The sequence below is a fragment of the Aptenodytes forsteri genome, unplaced genomic scaffold (genome assembly GCF_000699145.1).
Source record: "Aptenodytes forsteri isolate BGI_AS27 unplaced genomic scaffold, ASM69914v1 Scaffold15, whole genome shotgun sequence".
Lineage (NCBI taxonomy): Eukaryota > Metazoa > Chordata > Aves > Sphenisciformes > Spheniscidae > Aptenodytes > Aptenodytes forsteri.
This window is the reverse complement of record NW_008795129.1, coordinates 8847660-8872395: the sequence shown is the minus strand read 5'-3', so window position 1 is coordinate 8872395 and position 24736 is coordinate 8847660. Positions and strand designations below refer to the sequence as shown.

The following is a 24736-nucleotide window of genomic DNA, read 5'->3' as shown; positions in this document are numbered from 1 at the left end:
CCGGTGCCGGCCTCTCCGTCGCCCGGGCAGGGAGGGCTCCTGCCCCGCGCTTGGACCTGGGGCATCTCCCTGGGGTGTGCCGGTACCCCCGGGTTTGTGCTGAGAACGGGACCGAAACCGTACTGTGGGTGGGTGTTTGCATGAGTAGAGCTCCTCTATATGCAACCTTTCCTAATGCAGTCTGAAATCTCCTGCCCCGGTCAGGTTCCTTCTGGAAATGTGACAGTGTTCAGAGTATTTCTGAAATGCCATGACTTCAATGTTTTTGGTTTTTTTTTTTCTTTTCCCTCCAAGTCCACATAGTGCCAAATGGCGTAGCCTGCATGTTGAAGAAAAGGTTTCGCTTAATCTTTCCTGTTAGAGAGGAACGTGTCAGTGCCCTTCAGTTTGAGCTGGGGAGTGAAGGGCAGGGCCTGGAGGGAGTGAATCGGGGTATGGAGGAGGCGCAGGGGGAAAGGGGATCTTCATCCTGGAGCTGTGCTGATGCTTCCCTGATTAGTGATGTCTGAAAGAAGTGAAAAAGCACGGACACTAGCCAAACTGGGGAGAGAGAACTGTGAATTTGCACGTTATCTCTTTGGGGAAGATACAGAGAGCCTGTGTGCAGGGAACTGGAAAAGGCGGTTTGTGTGGCAGCATGCCGCAGGGCGGTGAGTACGGTGCTGCTGGCTTTCCCTGGAGAGGGGATGGTGCCTGCTGGAGAGCGTGGGCAGGGCCGGGAAAGGGCGAACGCGGGGTACGTGGATGGGGAACCCGGTGCCAAGAACTGATGGAAGAGAAATGTACGTTGCATGTGAAATGGGTCATTTTGCACTTCACAGCAAATGATTTTGTGGTTGCTGCGTATGTCTGCAGTGGGTCCCCAGCGTGGAGGGCTGTGTTGGAGGTGGCAGTCTGGGCATTTGTGCGAGGCTGGGGCTAATCTGTCCTCAAAGAGCCCAAATGGGGAGTGTGGTGGGGTGGCCCAGACATCACTCAGGGGCTGCTTGTGGGGTCAGCCTGGTCTTGGAGGCCCAGCCTGGTCTTGGAGGCCAGCTCGGAGCAAACTGCTCTGATCTCCCCTTACTGTTCCTCAAACGCAGCCAGTATTGGGAATACAGTGTGGGGGTGTCGAAGCTGAGCATCACAAGGAGCTTCACCTGCGAGAGTTTGTGAGCTCAGGTTGAGAGAAAGTAGCTGAGATGCTTTCAGACTTGAGTTGTCCCTGGAGGCAGTTTAGCCATGCTTCAGCTAATGAGCCCAGGCAGGTTGGAGTTGATGTCTGAAAAAAACCACACCAAAACAAAGACCTTAGCAACAAAATATTAAATACAATTGCAGTTTCGCTACTATCTCCAGTATAGAGCTTATATCAGAGAAACCTATGTAAGGGACATACGGAGAATCAGGCTGCACAGTGGAAGAAGGCATGTTTGGGAACCACAAGTGTGGATGGGGGAGGGATGTAAAGGGAGGAAGGGACAATATGAATCTCTTATAGTAAATGTTTAAAATGTGTCAAAGTTTTTATAAACATGAACATTTAGTTTCTTAATTTCTTTACATGTTCCTGTCCTTTCTTCTTCTATTTGTATCTCATCTATCTTGTTATCTTACTGACTTTTCAGAAGGGGAGTTTTGCATTGCTGACTTTCAGAATTTTTAGAAAAGAAGTGCACGTTGGCCTGATTTAACCTCTAGTGTTCATTTACAAATCAAAAAAATGAAGCTAAAGAATGGTTACACCTGGCTGAGTGTTTTGAAAGAAGTCCAACCAACATCACAGAAATATGCTGCTACTTTATAAGAACAGCAGTGTTTAAAATAAAGACTGTAGCTATCTGTTCAGCTATGCCTGTTAAAATTTGTGAATTGCTGTGTGAAACTGAAAAGTCTAAAATTCCACATCTAATTTCAAGATCTATTTCAATGAACAAAAGCATGAACATAAAATGGAGCATTATTTTCTGCACAAGATCTAGGTTTTACTTGCTAACGATAAAAATCAAAGAAATAAGGTGAGTAATTCTATGTGCAGTTGCGTAAGGCTACAACATAAAGTGATCCATCGATTTCCAGTTATGGAAGCCATTGATACCAGTTGTCTCATAATGACTGAAATTACATTCATTTCATTACGTGAAATGGAATATTTTTGTAATCTATGGTCTGTAATGCTGGCAGAATATTTATCTCATTGTGACATGAAATAAAGTACCGACATACTTAAATAGCAGAACAAAAGAAGGGGCTTGAGGTGAGTGGTTCAGATAAGTAGCATGAGGTAATACTAAATGCTGAAGATCATAGGATATGCAAGATCTGACTTATCCTTAGTTGTTCATATCAAGATCTTAATATCTTCCTAATGCATCCATGCTTCACAAAGGAAGTGTAATTTTTTTGTGGGCTGTACGTAGATTCCATGGAAGCACATTTCTGCTCTTGTTTTTCTTCAGTGTTTTGTTTGCTAGTTTGGTATAGCTGTCTCTGTTGGGGTGCTGTTTCCTACCCTGCTAGAAGAGCAGCAGCACTTGTGCTTATGATATAAGAAATAATAGCATATATTGATATATAATGTTTTTGTGTGTAATTTATAGATAAGGAACAACATGCAGACTGATCCTGCAGGTGATTTTCTAGTGCTGAGATCCACCCATGTATAGGAATGTGAAATGTGGGTCCTTTATAGGAGGAATCAAGGTACAGCTAGTACAACTGGGATTATTTACTATTTAGGAGAGTAAGTTAGCTCCTAAAGATCGCTCTGCATCTCAAGAAATATGAAATGAAGACATTGTCTTTGATTAAATTAATTTTCTTTTTAGATTTTAAGTGGATGAATTTATTGATTTTAAAATTGCTGGTATTTAACTTGCATCTCTAAATTTAGTGACACACTGAATCATTATAAATGAGACTTAAATCAACTGTATAACATGCCTTTCATTAAATAGGCAGTCTGTGTATATAGCAGACCAGGATTAATTTTTTTTCAGCAGACTGAAACTTTTATCAACATCTTTCTAGCTTTAATGGCTAACTAAATGAGATTAATGACAACACCTGTTAAAGGCTCATCTTTCTCACCTTTTTATATAATGTGTTAATATCTTATAATTCATGTCATATGCATACTGTTGGGCTTTGCAAAACAAGGGAGAGTTGTCAGCGCATTTCTAATCTTCATAAAGGAAAAGGAAAAAGACAAAAAGAAAAAAAGGCAATTCCCACATCTCTCTCCAAAAAAAAGATAAATAAAAAAGTTAAAAAACTTTCAGGCTCTCGCTGAACTCCATATAGATACATATTAACAAAATTTCAAGAGTCAATTTTTAAGAGTGTCTTCACACTTCTTGAATACTTTGTTGGACGTGCCAGGGTAATTAATAAGATAAATTCTATTCAGAATAAAATAATTGACCTTATCTGCTGGCTAGTTAGTTTTATGTTGGTCGAAATAGGTCAAAGTGGAGCTCAGCAGAGTAGAAGATGATGTTCTGCCAGTGTCCTGATATACTAACGAGTCTCTCTGAGCTTGTGATAATGTGTAATATTTCAAAGCCCTTTTTAAAAATAAATGAATTAACTCTTACACTCTAGCTTGGCAATGTATTGCGTAAGCATATGGTATACTTTTTCTGAACACTTCATCTCATGAGCTTTGCATCACTGAGTCTGCAGTGTTCTGTGTTCCGCATGCACAGCCTGTCAGAGGAGTACCTCCATGCCCACAATCAGTTGACTAAACAACTAATACAAAAGTAAAATAAAATTTAAAAATTATGGTGGAATCGATGATGGCAGTTTTGTAGCTAGGGTGAAGTCGATAAGGAGGTGCTATATCTATTGATGTATCTGTAAGTGGGATGTACTCTGTGGCTTTGACCCACAATCACAGCTCAGAAAGTGCTCCTAAAAAGTCAGTGTAAAAATGCTTTTAAGCAGCTTCTCTGTTCTTCTGCCCCTGAAATCTGTCATCACCAAGCTGTTGCCTGGTAGATGTTAGAGCATCTTCTAGGTTGGTGTAATTTGTGCTGGCCATGAAAGTTCTTTGCAGAGTTATTAGAGGGCCTCCTATGAAGACATCTCACTGGCATGTTGTCTCTGGCTACAGGAATCACACCACCAAGAGCCGTTAGGTTGATGCATTTCTGTCTGATGCCACAATATGCTGCGGTGACCTTCCACTGACCTAGGACTGCATTGCACTGGTAAAAGCAGCACTGAGCCACCCAGCTGCAAAGCAGAATCACTACTGCATGGTGCTGCTTTTTTCTCATTTAGGTTGAACAGAGTTTGGAGGTAGGATGTAGATTTGTTGTGAGCCTCATAAATGAGTATGGGTGAAATGTTAGAAGCGATTGATGACTGTTCATCCTGAACTTGGGTCCTTGTGTTGCAGAAAAGCTGAAGGTAAAAGGCACGCTTCAGTAAGGCATCATTAGAGGAATAAATTGAGGAAGTGAAGGTAGCAATAGTGGTCCAAGCAAGACTGTTTTGTCCTTTCCTGATCAAGGTTTCTAAGAAAATTCAGAGGTAGAAATATGGAGTGAGAATCTAATTCTGCTGCTTTTACTGAGTTGTGGTACACTTTGCAACTGCAGGTGCTTTGCCCAGACTGGGGGCTGTAATTTGTATTTTGGAGATATTCTTGTATCCATTGAGGGGGCCTGTCCAAAGCCAAGTGACCAAAGTGCCTAAAATACCCTTTAGAGTATCACAGAATGCTCTGAAGCCTCAATGTAACTTGTTTTAGCAAAAGTATACACTATTACTACTAGCAGGCATGATTTAGTTATATGATTCTCTATCTTTAGCAGAATAGTTAGTAAGCAGTAGCATAGGCACTATGAATGACTTCTCTAGATGTGGGAAGATAGTACAGCATTAACGCAGGCTGGGAAATATTTTTTCTGAGCACTTGCTGATGGGCTGCTGGGATTTGTGATGTGGTTATCCAATGACAAAATGTGGTTGCCCTCATTTTTGCCCTGTGGTCTTACTTGTCAGGTATGATTGTCTAAAGGCATTTTTCTGTGTTTCCATTATTTTGGTTTTGGATTATGAGCCAGCAATTCGCATTTTTGTCTATAGCTTAGTCTTGTTTTAAATATAGAGCAAACATAAGAGGACTCTGAGATCATCAAACAATGCTTTGAATCAGAATTGAAATGGTTTTATGATGTATTTCAATTTCAAATAGTATGATAATGTTTTACAACATTGTAAGCTATTTTTATGGTTTGAAAATCAGTAGTCTGTATCTTCATGATCTGTCTTCAAGCCCTGCTCAGTTTTCAAGTTGATGTGTTTCATTCCTGGTTCCCTTTCAAACTGAAGTTACAAAGTACCCCAAAGGAAGTAGAAATTCTTTGTGTGTTAGCTGTGGTCTTTTTTGGATCAGGTCACAGAGCGTACTTTGACATATATTTATACATCAGTTTATCTTTATTATAATAGCTAACTCCTATTTTGCAACTGGGTTGCTACAGAGTAAGGAGAATGGCCTGCTCGCTGAGAGCAGTGTATCCTGAAAAACCGGTGGCTGGCTTGGAGTGTCAGTTGCAGGTTTTGATACTTGGTGCAGGATTTGATGATATTCTGAGTGTTTAAGTTGAACGGCAACAGTCAGATAAAGCAACTGTCTGCGTGAGCAGGTCTATCACCATGTATATTGCTATGAAGGAGCAATATTTTTTATCACTAGTCCATTACAGAGTCAAAACAGCATAAGAAGAGTGCGTGCTGTAGACTGATTAATCTGGCATTTACATATTCAGCAGCAGAACTGCAGTTCTGATTTTTCTGTGGGCTAGCCTGATGTTTCAGGCAGATTGGCCATTGGTGGCAAAAAATATTTTAGAAGTTTCCATTGCTGCAAGTTTCAACATAGTACTTCTCGACTTTTTTTAAAGCCTGAAACTGTTTGTGGGTAATCATATCTGCACTGCATTTTTCTGTTGTGCAGAAAATCTTTAGGTTCAATGCTGATTAAGTTTCTCATGAAATATGTGTCTGCAAATCAGGTTATCTTGATCTTTTTAAGTGTTCATGCATCAGCTTCTGACTCAGTTCTTGCAGTGTTTTCCAAATGGGCAACTGCCAAGTGAAGCTTTAACCTAACTAGTAACCTATGTGAATAGTACTTCTGAAATAGCTCTCTCCAATTTCACAAGCATTACCAAAGAGCTTGAAATTGTTCTCGTGTTTAGGAAACATGTTTCAAAGTACATTAAAGCTTTTAAAACAGAGGGATCATCTGCCGAGAGATCCAGGATAGCGTACTTGATAGGTGGTTCATGCAGTTTGTATCATTGTGTCTCATCTAAATTTAACCTTCTCATCATATGAACGGCTTATTCACTGTTACATCAGTTAAATTCGGGAAAGCGAATTGTTATTCATGTCGTTTCTTCATCGACTTATTCCTCCAGCTGATTTTATTTAGTGTCTGTTGACCCAGATTTTGGACCTGCCATATGCGTAGGAAGTGCATAATTTTACATCCTTCACAAATGCCAGTCACATGGGTACTTACTTTCTTGCAGATTTTTTTGAGAAGCCAACAGCATACACTGTACTGTAGCTTTCTGTGTGCATTGCTGAACCATTGCTCTGAGACTTTGCAGTTTCCTCAATACAGATGTCTACCTGAGGAGCCTTAGCATAATTCAATTAAATACAAGCCTGCTTTGGACCTGTAAGTGCTAGAGTGTTTGCACATACAAGGCTGAAATTACAGCAACTGCAGTCAAGCAAGTTTTGTCATGTTGCATTTTATGGATTATACTACTAAAATGAGCTCGTAAAAACCTATGAGGATTGATATTTCTTAAATAATGCTTCTAAGATAATGCCAGAAATGGGTTCGCAAATAGGAAACTATTTCTATGGGTTGTAGTAAACTATTAAGTACTAACTCGTTCAAAAACATCAACCTAGCTTTGCATCAGCATCAAGTAATCACATTAGATTTTATCTTACTGAAGGGCTTGCTACGGCTAGTTATAAAATCTAGCTGTTGCCAGCCTTTCTGGCTATTATCTGGTGATGGTTGAAATGCCCAAACCTAATCCCTGTCACCACAGACCTTGGTAAAACAATGACATCATGTTCAATTTGATGTTCAGCTTAAAGTATGCTCAACAACGCACCTCTTCCTCATCTTGTTCATGTCTACTAAGGAATTATTTGTATGCCTGACAAACTGTGTCCTATGCAGGAAGGAGTTAAGGATCTCTCCTGGAGCATGGCTGAAGCCCTTCCTGTACCTCAACCTTTGCCAGTAATACCAAACTAGTAGGGAACTTAATCACTGATGGAGGTATTAAGAAGGAAAGAAGTAGGTTTTAGAGTGCATCAGCCTTGATGGAAAGACTTGGGGTTTGACAGAGAGGACCTAAAAGATGTCTTTGAACTGTTCTGTACTAGGGACCTGTAGAGAGGGCTGGGACTTTTTTTAATAGCATGAGAAAGGTGTTCAGCTCTAATACTGTGAATGGGATTTTCACTGTGTCTCAGAGAAAGTAATTTGCTTGCAAAACTGCAGGGAGTTGTAACTTGCAATTCTCCCATGAATCAGAGTGAAACAAAATTAATAACGCATATACTGTAGTATGTGTACCTGGGGGGATGCTTTTGAGACATTTCAACTTCAAAAAGAAGTGTTTAAACTTTCAAGTATCGTGTATTTCAATTTTAATACACTACTCTCCTTTCTATTACAGGCATTTAGATGTTTCTGTTTGTAGCAGCTCTCACTGGGACTTTCACAGTTTGCACACTTCCTTATGCATAGAGAGACTTTGAAGGATCTCTACCCCATTGATTTCAGCAAGGCAGCGTTTTCTTCGGAGTTTTGTTTTTAGTTAATTTCAACATAAAAGTAACATAGTTGATATTGTTTTATACTGTATGTTTGTTCTGTTTTGTTTCATAAACTTAGGAAACTGTAATCAGGTAGCCAACGCGTGCTACCTCCTCTTGAAATGTGGTGTTTCTGCGGTGTGCTGGAGTGTCACCTTTCCCTAAGGCATGAACAGATTTTCTGCCGCTTAGTCTGTTTATCAAGCAGGTAGAGTACTGGAGTAAGGTAATAAAGAGTAGTAGAAGTCAGTTGCTTCAACACTGTTAGTTGCTTCCCAACAGAGAGAAACACGGTGAGTTAGTTTTAGTTGGGCTTTTGAATTAAAACTAGGCTTTTTTTAAAGTCATCTTTCATTTTCTTCAATGATCCTGGGAGATGTGCATGTGCAAAGGATATATAGTACAGGCTGTTGATTTGCATGAGAGAAGTACACAATGATTTGTATAGGCTATGTGAGCTCACAGAGTTAACAAAGTTAATAATATAAAATTATTGGAAAATACATGCTTTGGTTATATGTTTGCAGAAGAATGTGACACATCAAAGAATTATCTTGTTTGATCTGTATTGAATAGAATACATTCTTAATCCAATTGGTTTTGAAACTTTTTAATCATTGGATATTTTATTTAATCTGGAACTTCTTGATTTCTAAAATAATATATTTACATGTGTGTAGTGTTGGTATTCAAAGCCTATTGAAATAAGTAACTTAGACATTTGTGACATTAAATGTTCTGTTCTATTTCAGATGTCTTGTGAAGGCCCTACTGAAATGATTGATATGTATTTATCTTGAAGATTATGTCTAAAGTGCCCCAGATAAAGAAGACAGATTGAAGACAGATTAGCTATAGGTTGGAACAGATAATATATCTATATAGATACATATAGATAATATTTCTGATATAGGTTGTAATAGCTATAGGTTGTTATAGATAATATTTCTATATAGAGATATATATACTATTTCTAATATGGGTTGTGATAGCTAATTATTTCTGGGACATGTGTAGTAGAAAATCATGATCAAATCTTTAAAAAGAACTTAGAAGCTCACAATTTCATTTGTAGATTAATCCATTGCTCCTAAAATGGAACAATTTATGTTACAGTCTGTGGAAATACTAAGGGAAGATAAGAATATTGTTATATGGACTTCAGTTTCTTATTTTATTTTCTATGAAATAACATAGGTTCCAACTACGTCCACTGTATCCGTTTAGGTATATGAAACAGATGGCCAAACCTGGCATTTTGTTGCATGGCGATAGCTAATACCAAAGTGAGTGAAGCTGGTGTTTTCTTTGCTGTCTTTTTTGTCTACTATTACAACACAAAATTAGAAAAAAAATAGTAGTGCAGCGCTTGTTTTTCAGTTTCTCGCTTCATACATCAGTAAGTCACACAAAGGCTTAGCAGGAAGAGGCTTCTCCTTGGTCAGCAGTGTAAAAACAGGAAGGAGGAAGTCTATTGCAAATCTGGGTTTACTGATTATCAGTTCATGTTTCGCTGCAGAGGATGTCCATTAACAGCCATCAGCGTGATCCATTGCTTATCCAGCATGAACAATGACTGCTGTAGTGCTGCTACTACAGAATATGGACCCCGCTTATAGGAAGTAATGTTAACTAACAAACTGTACTCAGCCCTTTCCTGCTCATAGAAACAGGATACTATTAGTGAGAACAATTCACAGAAATTGCACATCCAGGAAAACCAGGCAAGTAAAGCATAACAACTAAACTAAGATTAATAAAATCTTTTCTCTGGTTAGGCCATAGCTTGAGTTCTGTGTTGTTCTGGCATGTAATGGGATCTTTTAAATAGAGCGGTGAGATGTAATTATGAATAGGGATGGCAGAACTGGACCCTAGGTAGCGCCTGGCATAGAAAGGCTGCTTAGGTTTTAAGAAATGTACTTATTACCATAACTCCAGTTGAATTACAGGAAACACCTGGACATTATTTTATGAAGCTTTTTAGGGTGTATGCAGCAACCTATATGAAATCACTCCGTGGAAAAATCCCTACAAAGTTTACAGTTTGTGTAAACAGAAAATATCTTTGTATATTGTAGGACAAAGGAAGTTTCTGCAGTATTTCCTGTGAAATTACAGCTTAAAAATGGAGCGTGTGATACAGTATCGTGGTTAGGGATGCCATGGTTATAGTCACAATGACAGGTCTGTTTTAAGGGTGGAATCTTAATTTGCATGGTAAGTGTTTTGTGCTTGCATCGATCCCACTGAACTCATCATGCAAATTTGAATTGTAAATATTTCTCTCCCTCTCTTTTTTTTTTTTTTTAATCAGATGAGAAATGGAGGGAGAGGACAAACATCTACTGGGCCACTTCTTGCAATGTGTGTATGGGAGCTATTTGAGAGCATCTCTAGCCTCAGTACAAAATAGGCTTTGGTAGCAAGATATGAATTCTAAAAACATGATTTTCCAGAAGCAGTTTCTTCATTTGAGAGTTGGTTATTTGTGTGTGTTTTGTTTTAAGTATTACTTTGAAAAATGGAATAAAAATTATATGTCTGAGTTTCTTTTTTTTGTGACTTGGTTGAACTGATCAAAGTGATCAGTTAAAATTTTTTTTTTCCCCACAATGCTAAATCTGAAGCTCTACAAATGGATCTTTTTCTCTTGCATCCCTTGCAGTTGAGAAGTTACATGGTCAGGCTTACATTCCATGTCAAACTTGTACAACTATTGTGCAGGTATGTGTAATTCCCATCATCGTCACAGCATTCATGGAGATGTAACTGATTGGCACTTACTAAGTGGTTATCAGTACCCTGAAATGTATGTATACAGTTTTTAATTGCTTCATATGTCTTGTGTAATCAGGAAATGAAAGACTTTGTGGCAATGTAGGCAGGGGTGGGGAACCTGCAGTTCGTCCTAGAAATGGGGCAGAACAGGATGGGTTGGGGGTGTGTGAAAATGGTGGAAGATGGCAAGTCATTAGTGAGGAGCTACTTTGTCCTGTAAAAAGATGGGTATTTTTTCTCTATTTTCTGACATGGTTTTTTTGCTATTTTTTAAATAGATGATCTGTTTTAAGAGCCTTTGCTGCCATTAGAACCTGTTATAAATGATTATTAGGAAGAGAATTGTTCACTCTAAAAATTTACAGTAATGTTCCATAAGCTCAGAGATGTTTCTCCTGAATATGGGTTGCAATTAAAAATCGAATCATTGCCCATTTAAAAAAACAAACACACACAACCCCCCGCCTCAAACCTTCAAGAAATAATAGATTTTTTTAAAACCCGAAAGGGATTTGTTAAATACTATTTTTTTCTTTATCATCTACTAGACCGTTTTAGTAATAATTTTTAATTGACAAGAGTTATTTATCACCAACCAGGAATTCATATTATCTTCTGAATCACTATTTACTTATGAAAGCATGGAGCTTTTATTTTTAATAAAATAAACTCTTCAAGTTCATTTTTGCCTGAAGCCTCAGTACCTGAGCAGTTCTGCTTACCATTGAAAAGTTACAGCTCTTGCCATAGATATAAGGGACAAAATTACTTTGGTTCTCATTCTGATTCCTCTTGCAATTCACTTTTTCATGCTAAACTCTCACCAAGTAGATTACAGTGGAAGTTGTGTTCAGGTTTCTGATTATTCTCATTTTCTAGTGGGAAGATGATATAGATGTGAAGACTGGGGATGAGGAGGGAAAAAGCAAATTTGGGGTATTTGCTGAACTCTCAAAAAATATTTTTAGGCTCCTCTCCTTTTACACTTACTAGTCTATATGCACTTCCTTTGCCTACCTTTCCAGTAGTCCAGTCAATGTATTAAATTAATTTCTGGGCTTATGATTTTTTTTGGCCTGTAACTTTTTGTTTCCCTCCTCCTTAGTGAAATGCTGGTACTCTTTTAATCCCATTTGTGCTCAGGCATTAATGACATGTATCCTGGTTGTGGATAATATAGAAAATATTTATATGAAAAAGTAGCAGAAATATATTTTTGAAGCTGTACTGTAACCATTTGTGAAGACATCTATGATAGTGGCTTACAGTGATAATTCATATGTGTGGAGTTGTCATTATAGAAAGGATCAGATGATTTGAGGTTAATTCATTTTTAAAATTGTTATTATTTTGTGACGGGTCAGGTAGAATTCATGGCAGGTTAGGTTTACGATTCTTGGCTGAATTTTAGCTCTCTGGAGATTAGCCTTTTTGTTTACTCAACGCTGGTATTTTTGTGCATAGAATGGTGCCCTCTGGTGCTTCAATAGGTTTTTGCATGTAAACACAAAGAATTGTCAATAAGACCTATTAAATACATATTTTTCATATTGTGTTTCAGTTTTGAAAATAAAAATTTTAGGGAGGTTTTTTATGGTATAGAGTAACCTTGTTTGATTTTCTTCAATTGGAAAATGGTTGCATATCGGAAAATTCTCCTTCATTTTTTATTGCGACGTGAATTCAAATCTGTTTATGCTTGTCTTTCTCCCTTCAGCCCAGCTGGTAAGAAAAGATCAAGGTAAAAATATCACTATTGCAATAAAATTGAGCCAGTGACTGAGACATCTTTCTCCTTTAGGTTAAGCTGTCTCTGACTATTCCTAGTTCATTTTTTTCCTCTTTCAAGTACTTTCTGCACTATCTTGTATTTACATAGACTGGCATTAATATGACTCATATTGTCCAGTTGTTGGGATGAGTCAGAAAAAAAGTCTCTCTGTCTATATACAGAGTTCTGGGAAATATAAACAAATAACCTGCTACACATTACCAGAAAAATCCTTCAGCTCTGCTTGTGCTCTTCATGGGTGCCCTTCTTGCCCCATCAATTAGGACTGAAAATAGTACCTGCCCTGTCACTGATTCTCAGTACTGGTGTCTAACTAGTCGCTCAAGTTTATGTTCTCTCATTCCAGGTTGAAAATTAAGATGGCGTGTTGTATATTTTCTTTTTTTTTTGGTGCTAAAACCAAGTATAAACTTCTGTCTCCAACTTCAGTGATTTTCTTTTTTTTTTTTTCCCCAGTTTGAAGACCCATACTGAGAAAAAGCTTACTCTTCAGAGTTTCATGGTGTGAATCAACCACTACTTGTCTATAGGTTCCTATAGCTGTATAGATCACAGGTTGAAAGCAATTGTAATACAAACTGATCATGTCTTTCAGCTTTGCTCAGTTCAGATTTGTGCTATATTTCAGACCACCAGCATCCACTTCAGGAGCCCATAAAGCTGAGGAGGATCCTTGGGGTTCTTTATTCAGAAGTGTATAAATGTAAACAAAATTTGGAAGAACTATATATTACACATGTAAAATTTCTCGATAGCCTAGGCATGTTTGCCCGTTTTTATGACACTTCCCACTGACATGTGAAGCAACTTAAAGTGAGAGAGAGATTTTAAGGGTAGACATAGTTGCATGTAGTAGTTGTCTCCTGAAGAAATGCATCTGGAAGGGTTACCACTTCCTCACTCTCTTCCCAACAGAACTGTGTGTGGGTGTTGTAAATTCTGTTAATTCTGTCTTGTAATTTAAAAGAATAAGCTATAGGATGCTTTCAGGATTCCATGTCTCTCTCCAAGATACTGCAATATTGTTATTTGTCTGCCTGATAGTTTAACTCTGTAAAGTGCAGAATTGCTATCAGGATTGCTTGCAGTGCCGTAATCTGTTGAAATATACACCTTCAGATAATTATTCAAAGGTAGCAATTACTTTATTTAGATAGGTGTAGGTAGTTTTTGAAATGTGTGTATGGAAAATAAGCTTCAGTATCAGAAATAAACCATACTGTACTATGTAAATCAGGTGTGCATCGCCTCACTTGTGTTTGCAGTTTTGAGAAAAAGCCTAACTTCTGTCCATGGCCAGAGATGGCATGGCTCTCTTGAGTACACTTACACTTTCAAAAAGGCCAGTGCTTTAGGTCAGACTTCCTTCTGAAGCTTCTGAAATAGCATGTGTATAGTGTCCTAAGAGTACAGCATCTTAAGAAAGTTAGTAAACTTGTTTGTCATCTTACTTCACACCTAGATCAGAGGGTTGTGATACAAAGTGTGAATTTCTTTTAAATACTGTGATGATTTATTTCTTTAAAGGTAAGCAGTTCTGTCTCAGGAGTTTTTTCACTAGTGTGCTGAAGAGGGTTGATTTGTTACTGTTCCCACAAGATGGAGCTGTCTACATATGTAGTTAATATGGAATTTATACCACTAGTGGATCTTAAGGAGCTCTGTCAAAATACTGGTCTAGATAACAGATCACCACTTTATTAGTATCCCTGCAGAAAACAGTGTAATGTAGAACATAAAATAGTAACTCTTATTTTAATAAGGTAGGCTGATCTTGAGATTAAGGCAGTGCGTTGGGACGTACACAGTATTGATTTCTTCCTCCTCAATTTTAAACATTTATTCCCTGTATAATTTTGAATTAAATATTGTGATAATTCCCCTGAGAATTATCAATCAGTACTTTATTTATCATCATTAAACTGAAGTATAAGTAGCTTTAATACTGGGAAAAAATAATAAATACTGATTCTTTTAACAGTGAATACTGTATTGCCTATGCTACATCGTATGTGCTTCCAGAATTTCTGGCTATATTGTCTGGAATTGTTTGATAACATTTTAAAGAGGAATCTCCTGATCGCAAATTATTTCCCTCTCTCAGTATTTTAACTGCATGTCTGCCAGTGTTGGCAGATCTGAAATCGATAAAAAGGTATCAAGACAGCCATGCTGAACTGCAGCTACTGGATACCCCAAAATCATCAGGCAATAACTAAGTCCAAAAAGACAGTGCGTTGCTACCACCAAAGAAAGTTTGGTGGTACAAACTCAAGTATGGAGTTCCTCTTGCACCATCTTTTTTACAGTCTTGTTCTCATTTTAGGTATATTTGGTCTACTGTGTTTTACTGCTGTTTTCACTTAACAGTTACGTTACACAACTTATAGTTACGAGTTCACAGCGACAGATGGAAGTCTCCTGTCTTTGTGATAATGATACTCCTTTCTCACTTCCCTTTGAGAACATTGGAAGGAGACCTAAACTTGGAGACTCCTTCCACCCTTAAATGAAAGGCTCAAGGAAGCAGTAATAAATTGAACTTTTTGCTGGTTTTTCCTTTAGCATCCAATGCAGTATAGGTGGCGAGTCCAGCCCATTCAGGGGAAGCTCATGCATGCCCAATATGTGTGAAGGCACTATCTGATGCCTCTGGCCCTCCTAATCTTTTTATTTCTTCTTGAGGAATGGTATTTTGGAGACAGGTGGATGTCCCTCTCTGTCCACCCTGTAGGTTCCAACATCTCTGCCCCTTTTCTTACGGAGACAGAGCAGCACTCATGTAACCAGCTCGTACTGCATATTTTTGAGCACTACAGCATCAGTTGTTGAGCCTTTTTCTCATTCCTTCCCCATTTCTTTACAGGTAACAGTGATACGGTCTACATGCTTCCCCCCATGTCTTCAGATGCAGAACATTAGGTTGCCTAATTGAGAGCTCACTTAATGCTGACTATGCGTCTTGCACCTTTCTTTCCTCCCAGGCCAGGTTGCTGCTTCTCTCTCCAGCCAGCACCAGGTTTTGGGTGCAGGTGTTTCCCACTGGCAGGTGTGGGTCACTCATGATCTTCCACCACAGCCCTTTAAATTTCAGTTGTCCTGGGCAGCCTTGAGGGAGCCCTTTCAGGCAATCTGACAGGAACCTCAGGAGGAGAGACTGACTGTCACACATTTGCTCCTTCCAGCTGTCATTTCAAACTGTGGTGGTGGAAAGGGTGAAGGCTATCTTTCCCTTTGTGAACCACTTCATGGGTCAACAACCCTGGATTTTCCCCTGGGGCACTTTGGAGGAAAGAGCCTGCCTTTCAGTACCATAGCCTTATTTTCCTATCAATCATAAGCAAAAGGGGGATATTCTAGGAATATTTTATTGAATAGATTTTTCCCTGAGAAAATGTCTATAGCAAGCAGGCTAATAGGAATTGGCTTTCTTCCTTTGGCAAGTAGGACAGCTTATTACCTTTCTCATGTCTCTAACTTCTGTTGCTTCACTGAGTATATTGTCCAAGGTGAAAAGGAACTCAGAAAGGATGAAGAATCTAGTTACAATTCTTTTTGAACTCTTCTGTACCCTTTTCTTCCTTGAAAGGTCAAGTTCTTGTCAGACACTCAGCTGTAGGTTTGTTGAACGGGTGATGATGACCCCAGATCTTGGCAGAGCCCAGCTGTCTGGTTAGAAAAGAGGATCTCAAAGAATATGGGAAGTCATACTTCTCTGAGAAGACGAGTAGGGAAGTACTTTCTCTCTACTCAAGAGTTTTGGAGGCTTTGACTGACTGTTCCCTGGGCCTTGAACTTAAGACTGTACTTGTATTGAGACCATTGGAACTTCAGCCTTCCTCCCCCCCCCATCTTAAGATCTTTTTAATTTTTTTATTTTTTTAAAGCAGCTTCTCCTTATGGATTTCTGGAGAAAACTTTGTAATTATGAAAGGAAATTAGAGGCTAAAAAAAGCAATTTAAAGATTTTTTGATCTGATTTTTTTGAATGCTTGTAGTTTACAGTACAAACATGTTTGTATATGTATGACTATATTATCCTCGTATTGCCGCTCTCATTCTATCTGAAAAGCTGCTTCAAAAATTACCTGTCTTTGCTGTTGTTGCTATATCAAGTTATTAATCAAATTTTGGAACTGCCTTTGCCTTACCTTTCTGGGGAGACTTCATGCCTTTGATTTCCAGTACAGTTCTCTGTAATACCTCTTTTCTTGCTTTCTCTGCTAAAGTCTAAAACTTTAAATTGCCCCCGTCTCCTTTGCTCTCTCTCACACTTGAGCATTTTTCCATGCAGCTTTCCATTTCTGACGCAGCTCAACAAGCTGCGCTGGTAATTTCTCCTGGAGTTACGTTTCCTGCTTGAGGTTTAGAAGTGTACTATTCAAACAATTAATAAAATAAACCAAAAGACCTGATTTTAGCCATTCCTGAAAGTTAGATCCCATTGAGGTAGCAGCCTTAGGCATGTGCATGTCATGGTTTTGCTTTAGGAGATGTTGAGCGCGGGTAGGAGGAGGCAGGGAGCAGTGGGGATTGCCTTCCGCCAGGGGTCCAGCTGCTGCCGCACAGTGCTCTGTTTGTTCTGGCTGGAAGCATCCAACCCTGATTTAGTTGGGTAACTCTAATGTTAGGAATACCGGAAAAGCAAATTTCTATGTTTGCACTTCTTTATATTTAGCAAAGAGTGGAATTTGATGGAAGGGCGATCCATGCTATTTGAGGTGGTCGGAGAAACTGATTCTTTTGTACCCGTATTTGAGCATTAGGGCATAACTAACAGGCCAGTGAGGCTCAGGTCAACCATGACGTAACAGGTTAAGCACCTGGATTAATGCCATAAGGGCTGGGTTCAGTTCTCAGTTTTGCGTCATCTCTTTCTTTTAATGCTGATTTTGATGGAGTGGATCACAAATGATGCCACCGTAACATCAAGTTTGCGTGCTTTTATTTTCTTTTTAAGAGAGAGATTTCAATAAAGATCCTTGCATACTATTTTTAACTGGGGGAAAAAGTAAACTTTGATTTTCTTATTTGTATTTAACAGGTCTGTATATGATGACCAACCAAACGCACATCAGAGGTTTATGGAAAAACTAGATGCCTGCATACGTAACCATGACAGGGAGATAGAAAAGATGTGCAATTTTCACCATCAGGGCTTTGTGGATGCTATTACAGAACTTCTTAAAGTTAGGGCTGATGCAGAAAAATTGAAGGTAAGGAACTAGTTTTTCAGAGTTTCATATATCATTGTCTTTGAATTTAAAAGAAGGAACTTGACTCTTACTGAAGAATAAGAATTTAGTGATTATCACATACACTGTGATGTTTGCAACAATTTTTTAAAAGTGGATTATTCAGGATTTGTGATTAGAGCTGTGTTGCCTGATCCAGTAATTTACATTTACAAAGCTGAATATTTTATTAGGTCTAATTCTGACTTTTTTTTTTAATGTATGTTTTAAGAAAATGTTACCAAAATTATTTTGCCCTTTTTAAAGGTTTTCTCAGAAGGTAAAGAACAACAAATGGTAAAACAAATATTCCTTACATAGGTCTTTTTCTAATCATTCATTTATATGTCAGACCTTAGGAAAATTTAAAATCTTGATTAGAAAAATAAAAATACTGCAATTATGTATGCAAAATAAATTTTCTTTACTCTGCAATGAGTAGGAGAGTAGGCGGAGTTAGTAGTTTCATTAGAAATGAGAACTAAGATTTACTCCCAAATCAGAACGCAGAATAGTGAATTATGAGATCCATCCCTTTTAGCTCTCTTTACACTTTTGAGAGCAAAATATGCACACCAGACAGAATGAGCATAGTTCATCAGAGGTTATGATTAGAAGAGCATTATATAAAGGATATTCAGATAACAAGAGACCAAATACAGCGTCAATGAGGTCATTGAGCATCTTTGTTCAGAAATTAATGAGATTTTTAATAAACTAGAATGTGCTTCCTTATTATGATGACCTAATGAGTCACTTACTATGTGGGAAAATCTGAGGTCGAGCTTTGCCTGCACCTGCAGCATTAAAATGTTGCTGTGGTTTGGAGATTTCCACGTTTGATGTTAATCAACCACCCAGTGTTTGCATTCAGCAAAGTATGAATGTTTAATTACCATAAAATGCAATCACCGTTTCTTACAGACAATGAATGGCCCATAGAGCTCATTGAGGTTATCAAAAAGGGACCAGTGGTCAATTGGGTCAATGATTTGAATTGTTTGACAGACCTACAGAAACAAGGAAAGTTCAAAAATCCCAAGTAAATTTGAGAAGTTTGCCACAGAATCTGTTAGAAAGAACTGTCATAAGTAATTGAAGTTAACAAAAGCCCTTTGCGATCAAAAGTTCAAGTTCAAGCTGTAGAGTTAATTTGAATTTGCATTTCTTTGTTCTAAGTTTCTCATGAAGCATGATCTGATTACAAGGGTGAGCAGTCACATCAGGGCAATATATGCATATTTGTCTAACAAAGGTGAAATTATTTTTAAGGTCCAAGTTACTGATACCAACCGAAGGCTTCAGGATGCTGGGAAAGAGGTGAGAAAATGGTGCTTCCTATATGGGCATTATGAATATTTGTAGCAAGTTAAATTTATTTGCATAACTTAATTGTTCTTTTCTTTTTTTTTTTTTTTTTTTTTTTTTTAAATCTCTAAGGTCATAGCCCAAACAGAGGAAATCATTCGATGTAGAGTTCAGCAACGGAATATTACAACAGTTGTGGAAAAACTACAGTTGTGTCTTCCAGGTGAGTGACCTATAGCTAAATATGATGGCAAATTAAATAAAGTAAGTCACAATAGCCAAAATGGAAAAGAATTTTATTTTTTAAGTTGTGGTCCTGTAACATCCAGTTTAACAAAAACGTTAACGGGTTTTAAAAAGATGTCAACGTGTAGGTTCCATGTCTTTTACAATATTTGACATAAAGCAATTATGCCACTTTGTGAGAAGACAGTGAGACAGATATAAATGATGCAAACAATGTAGCCACATACAGCTTTAAATGAAGTAATATTTTTAATATGCGAAATGATGAATTTGTGGCTTAAGAGGGTGGTTTTTACTGTTTGAATTCTAGGGGAAAATACTAATGATTCTATTTCAGTGTTGTACTTTTAGCTCTGTGTCATTACAGGCTTTTTTTTTAATAAAACATAAGGGCTCTAAATGATGTTTCAGAAAGGTAATATTATAGGATTGCACACAGGTCTGTAAGGGTTTTATCCTGTTCATGATATTGGCATAAAACAGATCTGAGAATTTTTCTTTGTAAAGTCTTGTTGTTGACTTGTTATGAGTACAGTAGGTGGTACTGTTGCCATTTAATGGAGACAGGTCATAGACTGGTAATGCAGATGAAGTTATGGTATGTAGTAAGTGAATTAATATGCTTGATATATATAGTGTCTACTGTTTTGTTTAATCTTAATTCTTCTTCATTTAAAAGCTGTTAAGAGATCAGTTCTTTTTTCTTTTTTAGCTACATTCTAGAATTTTTTTTTGCTAGTTTTATCACATTTATGTTACAGTAGGAATTAAATAAGGTAAATTTAGCATATCCTTTTCTATGGTTTACTTTGTCCTTTACAGTATATATTTTCCTCTTTTATTAACTAAAGCCACAATAAAATCCATGGGTTAATCTGCTTGTTTCTATGCAGTGCTGGAAATGTACAGCAAACTGAAAGAACAGATGAATGTAAAAAGGTGAGTGAACTTTATTTCTATAAGTAAAATATAACATTTGTAAGTAAACTGATAGAATAGCAAACACTAATGTAGACAAGTAAGTATTCCAAGTCCTGAAGCTTGGTACGTGTAGTCTTCTTTTCGTAATACCTGTCTGTCATTCAAGAATGTCACTGCAAGTGAACAAATGTTATATTAAATATAAAGACTTTTAGGAGCTTAGTGATTGCCATGAAGAATAATGTTTACTTAAATAAGTATGACATGCAGTGAAATTATGATTATAAAATGTGAAGTGTATTTTTTTTTTTAATACTTGAAACAGTTTAAGAAGCAAGAATAATAAGATCCTTAGAGAGTAATGATCTTTCAGAGTACATTAATACCTGATTAATCTATCATGATGTATTTAAATAAAATTCATTATCCAAGAAAAAAGTACATCTCACTCCATATACCTTTCTTTAGACCTATCTGGTAGCTCTATGCTACTCTTTTATGTACATGGGACTGTGAGAATGAAGTGCAGAAAATGTGTTATGGTTTGTTTTTTTTCCCTCTCTGACAAATTGACTTGTTAAAAAAAAATTAAAACGATAATTAAAAATAAATTTCTAGAATAATGGTTTCTAACTGGTATGTGACCAGTTGCTCCTTCCGCTGTTGTGTCTTCACTTTCCATATTCTTGGAGAGCCACCCACTGCTGCTGTAACCCCAGAATCCCCAGTTCTCTCTTGGTGGCAGTTTGGCTGCCCCTGCCCCCCTGTAGCTGTCATCCTATCCCACTGGGGCTGATGCTGCCGCCTTGCACCGCATGCACACCCACCCCAGGAATAATACTGCTGCTATTTTCTTCTTCCTGATTTCTACAGCATCATTGCCACCTTTATCCCTGCCTGCTTTTCATACAGCCTCAGTCACACCGATTGCTCTGTGTCTTCCCTTACTGGATTCATGATCATTGTCATTGCCTCTTTGTGTGCCTGGCACCACTGCAGGGAGCTCCTGCTAACAAGTCTGTCTGGACCTGACTGTTTCCATTTGGAACTAGCTATGCATAGTCAGGTTGTCTACAGGGCTACTGTGTAATCTAGATTTACTTTTGGACTGTTTGTCGGATTTCTGTTGTCTGGGTAGGCAATGTCTCCTGCCATACCACTGGACATCAGAAAATCCTCAACAACGGCCACTGTGTATGAGTAAATCAGCTATAAAGCCTGTGTGCAGACATGTCCAAAATGCATCAGATCTACTGTACACATCAGATCAATCAGCATTGCAGCAAATCTGATGCATCTTCGACAGTGGTATATGTGCTATATGATACCTGCGTACACATGCTGTCTGGGAGGTCTTCTGCAGAAATATAAGAGCTTTAAGAATAACGTAATAGCTATGGCACTATGCTGTCTCTTGTTATAATCAAAACTTGCTAGATGTGAATCGGTGTGGTAGATCTTATCAGTTGACTACTATACACTGTTTCCTCTGAACAGGACACTGGTTTGACATCTGCTTAGAGTAGCTGGCAGCATGTTGTTGCAGCGCTGTTGGAGTAGCTCAGCAGAAAGACGTAAACAGTCCAGTGCCCTTGCTACTCTGATCAGAGAACAGACTGCAGGGTGTGTTGTCTGAATCGCACCGCTTCCTTCTGCAAGGTGGTCTGTAGACTGTGCTGCCTTTAGCGTGTTGAAAATACGGAAACGCTGGGATCAAGGCCTGCATTCTGCCATTCCCTTGCTCTGTCAGGCAGGACAAGCAGCATCCCAGTTTTAGAATGGCAAGGGAAGTTATAGTTCCTAATGTCATCACAGAGAGATCGTTCCTAATGTCATCACGGAGAGATCACTTCGGTGAGATAAAATTGCAGATGTCTTTTAGCATTTTGATTCCATGTTCACTAGTAGTTTTGTAGAGTCCACTGATGGTTGATGTGCTTTCTGAGAAATCATCAATACTCGTTAAATCTAAAACTAAATTTCTATTATTTAAGAGATTCAGATCTGATAATTTTCCTGTGGAAAGAGTTGCCAGGCAGGAAGTCTTAAAAGTCAAAGGACGATACGCTGAATTGAGGGGTTTGGACATGTCATTGTCATACCATGAAAAGATCTAAGGGAGAGGGGAGATGCCATAGCTTTGATGTACCATACCTTGAAATCACATGGAGTGCAGAAGGTTTAGACTCTGCTGCAGGCTACTGCTCCAGCTCAGATATCTTTCATTAGCTACGCTACAGTTACTACTTTGCCTGTGACTTACAATTCCCTATACTACAGCCTATAGGTGTCTATCCCATGGAACTTGCAGGTAATTAAAATCCTAATTTCCTTGTGGCTTAGCAGGCAACAAATCCAAAGAGTGAGTGTATCCTGGCCTTTATCAGTAAGTAATTGAGCAATAGCAAGGACATCCATAGCATCAGTGCAAAGACCTGATAGCTGATGTGTGCAGGTACAAGGAATTTCAAAACTGACCTTCCTAAGTTTTGCTTTGAAGCTTTCCTGGAAGAGTCAGAGAGAGGAGCATTCACAGTCCCTGTCTTAACAAAACAATGAGGAATGTTTATTTTAGGCAAAGATAATTTGTCTCATAAACGTTCACTGAGGTTTGTTAATGCAGCAAAGCTTTCATTGGTCTTTTAAAAAAAGACCTCTTTTCTTTTGACTTTCTCTGCTTGCAGCCTTTTAGAATATATTTTCATTATTCCATTGTCTTACAGTCTTGCACTATGAATTTCTAATGTTTAAAGGAAAGGAAGAAGAAAGTGTGGATATTCTATATTTTTGGGGGACAGTTGTTTTAGGATAAAGATTGGAATTCCATTTCCTTTTCTCCATGGCAGACATCTTCTAAGATAATGCAGGATTTGGGGTCTGGAGTACATACTGGTTTATGCGGATGGAATGGAGGTTTACTGAGGAGTCCAAAAAGCCATCTATTGATAACAACTTTTGGTCCCTATGAACATGGGCTATGTTTGAACTGATGACCTAGAGGTGAAAGGCTCTGTATCCTATTTGTCTGTCTCCTGAGCCATGCATAACACAAGTTGACAAGAACTATAGTTGTGAGAGGAAGTAACTGCGGAATCTGCTCTAAACAGACACAATTGGCTGGAAAGAGTTATGGAGCGTTTAAAGTCTTAGCTGAGGAAGCACAAGGGAGAGGTGTAGTTTCTCCACTCCTCTCCAAAACACCTAGTGGGGGCTATGCATTTAGACTGAACTACCTAGATCTTTAATTTTAAGTTGGAGATAAGATCATCACACATTTTATACAGCTCTGTTATCATGGCCTGTGTGTTTGGATTTTGATATGTGTCTCTGGAGAGAGACACTCTCTCCCAGCTGCTTCAAGAGATTGTGGTCTAATTGGAAATTGTTAGAACTGGTGTTTTTGCAAGTGTTCTTTCACAGTGAGTATTACAAAAAAAACCCCAAACCCACCATACAATGAAAATAATTAAATAAATCAATCTGCTAAGGTTGTTGCTGAATCTTCTTGAATCTACTGTGAGGACTAAAGAAAGAGTATGGTCTTTCAGAGTGAGCTTTTTGCCCTGAAAGACTTGGATTTGTTTTCTGACCTTACTATAAGCTTTCTTCCGAACTGTGGGAAAGACAGAGTCGATTAGTTATTTAGGTTACTAAGTCTCACTGAGACAGTCATGCAGCCTTTTTCTTCATAAACCTTCCAAGCATTCAAATAAACCTGAAGACATAAAGGATGCAAATAGGAAAACTTCATAATTTATATAATTTTGTTCTACCCATGTCTGTATGGAAAGGTATCAGAAGAGATAAAACTGCTGGTGATTTGATTCTGGTTTTCTGCATTGTTTTAGAACCATGTCAAAATGAAGCATTGGATTTTACCAACTGCAAATCAATACTTCCCAGAGGTATCATGGATCTGGCAAAAAAACCCATCAAAATATATATTTGATACTGAACTGTCAGCTGCTTTCTTTCTCACTGTTCTTACAACCCTATTTGTTCAATAATTTCTATTTAAAAAAAAAAATCTCCTATCACATCATTATGGATGAAAAAGGTATTCCACAGATCTTGTTTATTTCGCACAGCAACTCTTTAATCTGATTTTCAGAAATACTGAGCTTTTGACTCACTTTACAGAAGTTTCAGAGTTAGTAGTGCCTTGATCTCAGTTTGTGGTCCTTTGGGGCAACTGATAAAATTGGTATGCTGGGGAAGTTTACAAATTAGGTTTAGAATTGTTAAGGCAACTAGATTTAAAAACAAAATAAATAAATAGTTGTTGCTGTGGTGAAAGGTTTTCAATTGCCATTTCAGTATATCATCTTCAGGATCTCTGTGAATGTGACTTTTCCACAGTATTATTGAAAAATTCTGATTAACTCCCTTAAATTTGTTTGGTAGAGTACAAAAGTTTTTCACATTTACTTAATGGAAATGTAGTATGCAGGAATATACAGTATTTGCCTCTGAGAGAAGCACAAAAATTGGAGAACAACACTATTTTTTCTTTGTAAATTAAGTTTGTTTCCTTAATTAAACTAAAATGAGAATTTTAAGGTTATTGTCTCTCCTCTTGGTTTTTTCAGCAGAAAATTTTGGGACA

General features: G+C 37.9%; 1 protein-coding gene across 2 annotated transcripts in view; it reads left to right on the top strand.

Annotated features, from left to right (window-relative positions):
* The window catches only part of EXOC6 (exocyst complex component 6), an 81503-nt gene that overhangs the window by 3438 nt on the left and 53329 nt on the right, over positions 1-24736 (top strand). For both annotated transcript variants that reach the window (XM_019471707.1, XM_019471708.1), the window contains exons 2-5: positions 17466-17637; positions 18928-18975; positions 19096-19186; positions 20103-20148. In XM_019471707.1, coding sequence (XP_019327252.1) covers positions 17466-17637; positions 18928-18975; positions 19096-19186; positions 20103-20148 — 357 coding nt within the window. The remainder of the gene's footprint in view (positions 1-17465; positions 17638-18927; positions 18976-19095; positions 19187-20102; positions 20149-24736) is intronic.